The 9,635-nt window shown below is 52.5% G+C and overlaps 1 protein-coding gene across 1 annotated transcript; it reads right to left on the reverse strand.

The window, feature by feature from the left end:
- Positions 1–836: 836 nt before the first annotated feature.
- Positions 837–5,722, reverse strand: CYP1B1 (cytochrome P450 family 1 subfamily B member 1). Its single transcript, XM_074579888.1, has 3 exons — positions 5,629–5,722; positions 3,807–4,823; positions 837–2,075 (listed from the first exon to the last, which is right to left on the reverse strand). The coding sequence occupies exons 1-3, from the start codon at positions 5,646–5,648 to the stop codon at positions 1,463–1,465; spliced, it is 1,650 nt and encodes a 549-aa protein (XP_074435989.1). The 5' UTR covers positions 5,649–5,722; the 3' UTR covers positions 837–1,462.
- Between the last annotated feature and the right edge of the window lie 3,913 nt (positions 5,723–9,635).

Raw genomic sequence — 9,635 nt, forward strand, 5'->3', positions numbered from 1 at the left:
GCTCATACTTTTTATAGTACTAGGCTGAACACGGCAAGCCATGTGAGGTACTCTCCTTTCTGATGGATTTCCTGTGTAATCCAAGGTCATCTGCAGCTCCAAAGAAATGCCCAACGCTTTTCAAAATCGGGCATTTACATAGTACGCTCTGCTTTTTAGAGAAATACATGCAGCTTTGTGTATACAAACATTAGCCAGAATTTCAAGGCCATAAACTTTCATGTGTATTTAAAATAATAGGTTGGTTTATTTCCTAATTTTATGTCCTTTGCCTCACAAAAATTTTAAAAGTACTTTTTCTTCAGTTAATGGGTACATTAATTAAGACATGTAATGCTAGTTTTCCTTCTGAGACTTTGTTCCAAGCAAACCGTACTAGAAGTACATAGTTGATTTTTGGATATACCATTTAACTCAAGCTAACAGAATGACGAGTGAGCAGGGGTGTACTTGCTCTGTCCTTTACTTGAGGCTTGCTGCATGAAAGTTTTAATATAAAACCCCCAGATTCTCACTTCTAAATACCTCGGCCCATGTGGATTTTACTGGACTTACCTATGTGCCTAAGGACAGGGATATTAACTCTTTACTAGAGAAATACAAAGTTCAGCTATACCTTTATAAAAGTTTCTAATTCAAATATCTATTTTGTTCATGAATATGCTAATGAACAGATTAGCATATGGTTTGTATCACCCTTGCCATTTGGTGACATATCAAATCTCATCTTTCAAAACTTAACAAAAAGTTACTATATTAGGACATTCTGTTCATTCTCATATAAAATATGAATTTTATTTTCAAATGTGCTTAGAAGAAAGTCTATTTTTTTTTTTAGTCATTTATGTAAACACTTTGGAATGCTAAAGGCAAGGCTTTACATTGTCATTTTACCAAAAATCATTTGAACATTTGTTATTGAGGCATTAATGTACATCCCAGCAGCCACAACACAGGAGCTGCCATGCGCCTATGGCAGTTTCCAGTGGAGTCAATTCGGAAGCAGGCTGCAGTGTTCTGAGCAACCCTTTTTTTCTTTCTTTCTTTTTTTTTTTTTTAAATAAAGAGATTTCACTTTGGGATGCGGAGTCACTGAAGGCGAACTTAGAGTTAAGGCACAGCGCATGGAGACACGGAAAGGATTGTACAAACAGTTCCTAGAGATGCTCCAACCAGTCAGTACACAAAAAGCGCTTTACAATGTCGACTTCTGTGAACAGGCTAGAAAAGAAAAGGCTTGCTTTCAAATTGCATGTGTTTCATCATTTAATATATTAAATTGTTCCCCTGGCTCTCCTTCTAGAATTAAAGAGAGGACTGAATTATACCTTGTGCAGTTTTCCTTCCTGCTCTTGTAACTTGTAATATTGGCTATTTTCCAAAAAGATCTCCAGCACAAACTATAACTTACTTAAGTCTAAAAAGAGAGAGCGGGGTTATCTTTAGATGCAAGGTTTGTTGCTTAGGCATTTGCTGACAGCTGGTTTTCATTGGCTGCTTTCTCTGCTTGCAGTCTTTGGACAGCCTGGTCGAGCAAATCCATAGTATCTCTAAGCGTAACATTCAAGGTAAACGGCTTAGGTTTAATGGTCAACCCATAGGTAAAGTCCATTTTAGGGTCCTCGTTTGGATTAGCAGTAAAATTGCACTGATGCACCAGTATGGAGGTAAAGAGAAACAGCTGCACCTTGGATAACTCCTCTCCAATACACCGACGTTTTCCCAGTGAGAAAATCATCACGCTACTAGTAAGATCTTTATTGATGAATCCATTCTCATCCAGGAATCTCGTTGGATCAAAATCCTCTGGGTTGGACCATTTTGCTGGATCGTGGTTCACTGACCACTGATTAACAAAAATCACGGTGTCCTTGGGAATGAGGTAGCCCATTATGAAGGTGTTGGTTGTGGTGGCATGTGGGATAGTAACAGGCACAAAGCTGCTGAAACGCATGGATTCATACAAGAAAGCCATGATGTAGGGCAGGTGAGGCTGATCTTCAGCACAGGGCAGACGGTCTCTTCCAACAATCCTATCCACTTCTTCTTGCATTTTAGCCTGCACATTCGGATACCTGTCATTTAAAGTAAGATGCGTCTGTACGTACATTAACGCTTTCAAAAGATTTTCTTAAAAAATGATCCTTGCTGTAAACATTTTTCACAGAACCTTGCCCCTACCCTAAATAATGCAGTTTGAGCAAAGTTTAAATATATTGCAGGAATGAGTGGACCTTGATGGAAAACTCTGAGAAAAGTCCAAACTCCCCGTGCAATGGTGTCATTTTGGATTTGCTCAGGTTTCACTTTAATGCCGCATGTAACTGATTCTCAACATAAAAAAAGGGAACTAACCTAAAATGCGCGGAAACTGAATATTCTGATCCAATTTTGAAAACTCATTCTAAAACTAAAATTAGTTGCTTCTTCTAAACATTGCATTTTCTGTGGGAATGAGAATTTGGCTTTCCAGCTTGGTATGTGGCTTCTAAAAAGTTAGCACGGAGTTTGTTATCACTAGACATATTGCATACATATGGAAGTCTGCAGGTTTTTAAACTGAAAAAAAACCCCTTCTAATAATTGTCAGAACAGCTTTACGAACATCTCACTCTTAGTTTGTGTATACTTTTTCTAATTAATATCGAAATATGTTTTCCTTAGAATGTATTTTAAGATGACCGTCTCGAAGTCTGGATAGTTTAGAAGGCTACACAGTAACCAAACAAGATCAAAATATTAGTAATTTTTGCTTATTTTCTTTTGCTTGCCTAAAAGCACGCTCCAAGGAGCCTTTATTTGCTTTAAGTGTCCGAGTTTGGCCGCTGCGTCCTTGCCTTTACCTCCTGCGGCAGTTCTGCATGTCGAATGAAGGGCAAATATCAGAAACGGGGCGAAACCCACAGGTCATGCGAACCCCGGGCATCGCACCCTCAGCTCGAAGCGTAAAATATGTGCCTGTTTTTCAAGAAGCGGCACCAAGCAGCTACTGTTTGCGTGAGCCTACAGATTGTGCAGAGGATGAAAAGAAAAAGCCGGGACAGGCAAGAAAATCAGCGTTGTGCCTTTTTCTATCAAACCACCTCTCCTGGCTGAGGTTTTCCCCGCTGGAAGGGCCGGTGCCGGGGGCGGAGGGGGCTGCGCTGGCACCGCCGCCTGCCCCAGGGGTCTGCCTGTCCCCGGGTCACGCCACGGCGACAGAGGCGCACGCCGCCGGCAAATTAACATAATAGAGGGTTTGTAAACCAGTGCACGAACTCTTTATCTCGCTTAAGCAGCTGTTATCCCGTTCCTATGATCTCCTTGATCTTGACCCGGGAAAATCGGTTCCTTTCAGGTTTTATTCGGCTGCCGTTTTGGCCAGCCTCTCTTCACGCACCATTACCCCATCGCCGGAGTAAGGGTGGTTTGGTTGTCGGGTGTTTTTTTTTTTTTTTTTTTCCCTTTCTTATCTTTTTCTGGCCGCTTTCCCAGAGTTTCCGTGTTAGTTAATCGGAAGCGGCTGAGGTACCCCGGCACCACACGGGCGGGCCGGTCCCTCGGACCCTCGCCCCGGCGCCGCCGCTCCCCCGTCTCCCCCCCGCACCCAGCCCTTTCGGCGCCCGTTCGGGCCGGTTGATGCCTTCCCGGGGGCGATTGTGTCCCTGCGGCGCCATTTAAACGGGGATTCCGGCCCCTTCCACCCCCCCCCCCACCTCGGGTTGACCCCCGGCCTCCCTCCCCGGAGCCGGTGCGGCGCCCGGTATCCCGCCTCCCGCCCGGGCGGTGGAGTCCGCCGGGCGGCGGTCCGCCCCGCCGGCACCTACCTGATGAGGAAGATGAGGAGCCACTGCAAGGCAGTGGAGAGGGTGTCCTGGCTGGCACCGAAGATGTCGGTGACGGTGGCGGGCACATGCTCGAGCTGCAGCCGCGGCTGCTCCCGCTGCAGGCGGATGAAGGCGTCCATCATGTCGCGGGGGGCGGCCCCCGGGCGCAGGCTGCGCTGGTGCTGCAGGAACTTGCCGCGGACGAAGCCGTAGAAGTCGCGGTTGAGGTCGCGGAAGGCGCGGTAGGCGGCGCGGACGGGGCTGGGGAAGCGCTGGAGCCAGGGCAGGGCGTCCACCAGGCTGCCGGCGCCCACCGCCCGCCCGAACTGCTCGTTGCGCCCCACCAGGCGCAGGAACTCGCCGTCGCCGTGGCTGTAGCGGCGGCCGAAGCACAGGGCGCTCATCACGTTGGCCACCGCCACCACCAGGACGCGCGAAGGGTCGAGGAAGGCGCCGCCGGCGCTGCCGCGCACCAGCAGCGCCACCAGCGCCCGCGCCTCGCCCACCAGGTGCCGCTCCAGCAGGCGGCGGGTGGCGGGGCTGCCGGTGGAGAAGGCCCGCACCGTGGCGTGCGCCGCCCGGCGGTGCAGCTTCCACAGCTCCGAGTAGCCGCCGAAGGCCAGGCTGCGCCCGCCCGACACCAGCCGGAAGGAGGGGAAGGGCGGGCGGCCGGCGAAGGCGGCCCCCTGGCGGACGAGGGCCTGGCGGATGGCGCGCTCCCCGTTCAGCACCACCACGGGCCACCGGCCCAGCCGCAGCTGGAAGACGGCGCCGTAGGTGCTGGCCAGGCGGGCGAAGGAGAGGTGCGGGGCGCTGCCCAGCTGCGCCGCGTTGCCGATCAAGGGCCAGGGGAAAGGGCCCGGCGGCGCCCGGCGCTGGCCCTGCCGCCGGCGCTGCTGCTGCTGCAGGAAGAGCTTGCCCAGGTGGATGGCGGCGAGCAGGCAGAGGAGGAGCAGCAGGGAGCTTTGCAAAGGGGGGACGCCGCGCAGGGCTTCCCCGAGCCTCTCGAAGGCCATGCTGCAAGGGAAAGGGGAAGGTCAGCGGGCAGCGACCCTGCGGAAAGGCTGGGGAGCTCGCCCTCGCCCGCAGGCAGGGAGAAGCTGGGTCCCGGACGGGCGAGGGGACAGGGGAGCGCTGGCAGGGCGGAGGGGAGCGCCGGTATCCGTCTCGGCGCTCAGAGTCGGGGTGCTATGCGCTCCTCGTGTGCCTAAAACCCGCCCGGGTCCTGTGCGAAAGACAAGGCATAATCGATAATCAAGTGGCAAGCGCTCAGTAAGGGATCAAAATCGTATTTGGCGGCGGGACCGCCGCTCTCAGCCCCCCGGTGAGGGAAGTTTGCAGGGCAGGACGCAAAAGGTCACGGCTGAGGGAGGCAGAAAGGGAGGCAGGAGGATGCTCTCGCCTACGAGCCTCCGCAGATGCAGGCAGCCGCCGTGCGCTGGAGACAGGTTCATCCCGGCGCTGCGCATCGCACCTCCCGGCGAAAGAGCCCCTGCGAGAAACGGGCTCTCCGCGCCGCCGTCGGAGCTTCCCGCTGCTCCGGAGAGGAGACCTCCGCACATGGCCACGGAGCCCCCTCTGTCCCGAGCCCTTCCCTCCTTCCCGCATATTCGTGCCCGTCGCGGCAGCGCAGGCCGGCGGCCCCGGGGGTGGGCTGCGGAGGATGCCTGAGGTCCCGGCGTGACAGAGCTGACTGGTTCCCCTTCCCATCCCCGTGCCCGGGGACCACCCGCTCCTACCGTTTGCTCCAGCCTTTCTGAAGCAGCGAGGGGGAGAGGGGGTGAAATAAACGGCCACCTCGGGCGCCTGTAGCAGAACTGACCTGTTGCACGCTGCTTCCATCCGAGACCTCGGGGAGGATGGAGAGGAGCCGGGCAGCCGGCGGCAGCTCTAACGGGCAGCCCCAGGAGGACAGCGGCGACGTTCAGATCCCAGCCTCCGGGAAACTCATTAGGAGCCCCGGTTCCTGCCACCCGGAGCTTGGCAGGTCATGTGCAGGCAAATGCCAATTGCACCCGATCCCAGCGCAGAGTTATTATCACCTTCCCAGCGCTTTAACCCTTCGGAGCTCGTCCCGCCGGCAGCCACCTGCGGACCGGGGGCGAGCGGGCTGCCGTCCCCTCCCTCCCACCCGCCTGCTGGGCTGCGGGAACGGGACGGGGCCACCCCAGCCCGCTGCAGGGAGTGAAGGCGAGGGGCTCAGAGGGCGCGGGGAGGATGGCCCGCTGCCCCCGGGCTGAGCCGGAGCCGGAGCCGGAGCAGCCGCGTCTGGGCGCCTGGCATTGGTACTCGCGGCTTTAAATCCGCCGGCATCCGCGGTGCGCGGCGCGGTGCGGTGCGGACGTGCCGCAGTTAGCCCCGCTGGCCCTTCCCCTGGCTTGAGGGGTCGCAGCTATTTGCCAGCTGCCCTTGGGTCCTCGCCAAGCGGAGCGGCTGAGCCGCGGATGCTTTTATGGCCGGGGCCAAAAGTTTTAGCGGAGGAGGTGCCGAGAGGGGAGCGGGGTGGCGGGCGGGCTCGCAGCCCTCTGTGTCGGCAGGCAAAGTCGCGCCTGCATCTTGGGGGCTGAGGAAGCCGGAGAGCTTCCCCTCCTCCGCCTGTCGCCTCCCCGTTGCGTGCGGAGTTTGCATTGCGTGAGCCGGGGCTGGAAAGCCTCCAGCCATCTCCTCCCCGGGCCCCTACCCCTCCTCGCAATACCTGACACCGGCTCGGGGGGGAAGGAGGCAGGGAAGCGCCGGGTAGCTCGCACCCCGGCCGGCCCCGCTGCCCTCCAGCCTCGCCCTTGCCCTGCGCTCGCTGCTCTCCGGCTCACGGCGCTTTTTTACTCTTAAATCTGGCACCTTCGCCCGCCCCGGGAGGGCTGGCGAGGGGCGTGCGGCTGCCGCGCTCCAAGCCCCCCCCGGGCTTTCCGGCGCCCCGGGGTGGAACCGGGGCTGCAAAATCCCCAGGTATCCAGGAAACCGTTCCCCAGGAAGTCAGGACGCTCTTGCTTTGTTGTCATCGTTTTTGCTGTACCAAGCAAAATTTAAAAATACAACATTTATTTCAGATTCTCTACAGTCACGTCATGAGAAGAAAAGAAGGTGGTTTGGTAGCATTTAGGGATTAGACAAAATTAGATGCTGGGAGTCAGCCCAGCTCAGGGTGTGAATCGAGGCCTGGCCAGGCTGCTTCTGCTTCTGTCTTTGCTAAGAAGTGTAATCGTGGCTGCTGTCACTGTCCCGGGCTCCTCCAGTGAGGAGTACTACCTCTCGCTCAGACTGGCATCGGCCATATCTCTCTGTGTTTCTCAGAGCACACTGTGCTTCTTCCTGCCATTGCCAAGTGACAGCGGTGTAAAAACCACTTTTTCTGAGCAATGCCAGAAGAAGTGAGCTTCCCTCTTCCCAGCCCTAGCTCTGGGGTGAACTGGAAGGATCCTGCAGTCCAGCCCAGCGCTTGGCTCAGCTTCAAAGAGGAGCAAAGATAGCGCCATCCCTATCGGCATTAAGGTTAGGGCAAGCTTGGAGGGAGACTAGACAGTTTGATCTCTCTGTCACCATCAGAAAGGTGAAACCACATTTCAGCTGTGGCAAAGTGGCCTGTCCCACCCTGACGGCCACTCTTCCCTCCTTCATCAGTCATATGTCAAAGAAGAGACATGGACTTCTCCCTGCAAAGGGTGTTCTGGGCACTGGATATGGGTGGCAAGGACTATCTCGTATCAGTTACCTGAGCTCTGGATTATAGTCCTGGGCATTTGCCATTGCCAGCAGGTAAATTTGCCTTTTTCCTGCTGACTGTGGTAATCAGTTGCCTAAAATCCAGGCATTACAGCTCTTCTTAGTAAGTCCCTAAATCCTTTCTTCCATACATCACTTAAACTAGTGGTATTGCGAAGTGAGACATTACCATTTACTTTGGAGCAAGCAGAGCAGATTCCATTCCAGCTCCCATGTAAATCTGAGTTTGTAAAGAAACAGTGTCCTCAAGGTGGACACTGTTCCATTCCAACTCTGGCTGGAATTGGTACGAGGAAGAACACCTCAGCATGGGGCTGCCAGAGGTGACATGCTGTGCCATTTCTATTAGGCAGGAGAGAAAGAAAAAACTATTTTGTATGTTTTGTTCTATTGGGGTAATACCAGCTGATCCCCCTGTACTACGTGCTGTACAACCAGGATATTTAGAGTCTTGGCTTACTGTTTTCTCTATTGGAGCCTGAGTATTATTTTAACTGTATGCAGTGAATGTTCACCCAGTTTTCTAGGCTCTGGTTCTATGTGACTTTGATTAGTCCCTCACCATCAAGCATAGCTTGGGTGAAGCATTTCATCACACCAGTGAATTAGTGTGGTACAAAATGCAGCCAATGGATGATCAGGCCCTTGGTCTCTTATATGCCACAAATTGCCCTCCTGCCTACCCCTTTATTTAGTTTTTTGTTTCTTGAAGTGTAGAAGTTCAGAATTGCTCTTAGATAATGCGTGGTTCTTGAAAAACCTACTTTATGTAAGATATGGAAGAGCAAAGGAGTTGAAGGGGCAGAAGTGGGTGGGTTTGGGATTAAGGCAAAGGAATTCAGGCCTAATCTGTGAAAAATCCTGATTGATTTGACAGGAATGCCAGACGCAGGGGGCTGGCAGAGTCTGTGGGGACATCAGTGCCTCTGTGACTCTGAATTAAGGTGCTTTATGTACGTGGACAAGAGTCCTTGTTGTGGAGGTTAAAGTTTGATAAAGGAGGAGGAATTACACAACCTGGAGAGTCTTCACTTGCCGTTTGAGAGGAAATGTTTATCTCTCTGCCACAGTCCTCCCTTTTCCAAGGAAAACCCTTAACCCCTAAGAGATTTTTTACAACTGCTAGGAATTACCTAAATAAGGGTTTGCAGACTCAATTCTCAGTTTTCCTTCTAACTATGGCAGCCGTTGTCTTTTCTTTTGGACACTGGCAAGGTGCTCATAAATCCTCATGAACAGCAACTGGATTTTCTCAAGGACTTGATCTTGTCCCGTTTTCTTTCCTTACCTCTTCCTTTCGCAGCTTTCCATAGAGAGCCCTCCCACACTGGGTTTCTCCGTCTCTTTACCATACCTGGAACTACGTATCTTTTCTTCCTCTCTCTTAATTTTACAAAATCTCAAGGTGGATTATATGACAGTTGAGCAATATTTTATCCCGGGATTGCTTCATTACAGAGTTTGTACAAATTGTTTACAGTTTATAGGATGATCCAAGCCATTCTTCATTAAATAATCCCTTGGAAGTATTGTTTCTGATTGTCTGTTTCTGGGTGTTGCACAATACTATATAAGATGAAGAAATGAGTAGTGTTAACTGTAAATCACAAATCACTTAGAAACTTAAACAAATGCAATATCCTATTGTTTCAAGCTGCGTAAAATTGTACAGGCATTCTGTACCTCTGTACATTGCACAGGCATAGGTACCTCTGGAGTTCGACTCTAGTCTCAACAATATTGCTGTAAATCAGGAAAATCACCATCAAAACAATCAGACTGCAATCAGAACTAGAAGCTGTAAGCCTCCGTCTTTACAACAGCTCACTCGGATTATGTTTATACTGCAGTCCAGCACGATGTGGAGTTACCACTATGCTCCAGGTTTCCAGGAGCAGGAGACGTGCACCAGGCACTCAGTCCGGACACAGTGCCACCCTGGGGCAGCCGGCTCAGCAGCCACCGTCTGTCCTTGCTGCTCTGCACCATACAGATGTGCCTGCTTGCTCAGGTTTTTCTACACCATACGGAATTGCTCAGTGTTAAAACTAACCTGAGGCTGGGGTACCACGAGTGTGGATGACAATGAGATCATGTCTGACGCGGGTT

The sequence above is a fragment of the Larus michahellis genome, chromosome 3 (assembly GCF_964199755.1).
Source record: "Larus michahellis chromosome 3, bLarMic1.1, whole genome shotgun sequence".
Taxonomy (NCBI): Eukaryota; Metazoa; Chordata; class Aves; order Charadriiformes; family Laridae; genus Larus; species Larus michahellis.

Coding starts and splice junctions, on each gene's coding strand:
- CYP1B1 (XM_074579888.1), bottom strand. CDS start 5,648: ATGGAAGCAGCGTGCAACAG. Junction 4,824..5,628: donor ATGGAAGCAGCGTGCAACAG/GTCAGTTCTGCT, acceptor TTTCCCTTGCAG/CATGGCCTTCGAGAGGCTCG. Junction 2,076..3,806: donor CTCCTCATCTTCCTCATCAG/GTAGGTGCCGGC, acceptor TTTAAATGACAG/GTATCCGAATGTGCAGGCTA.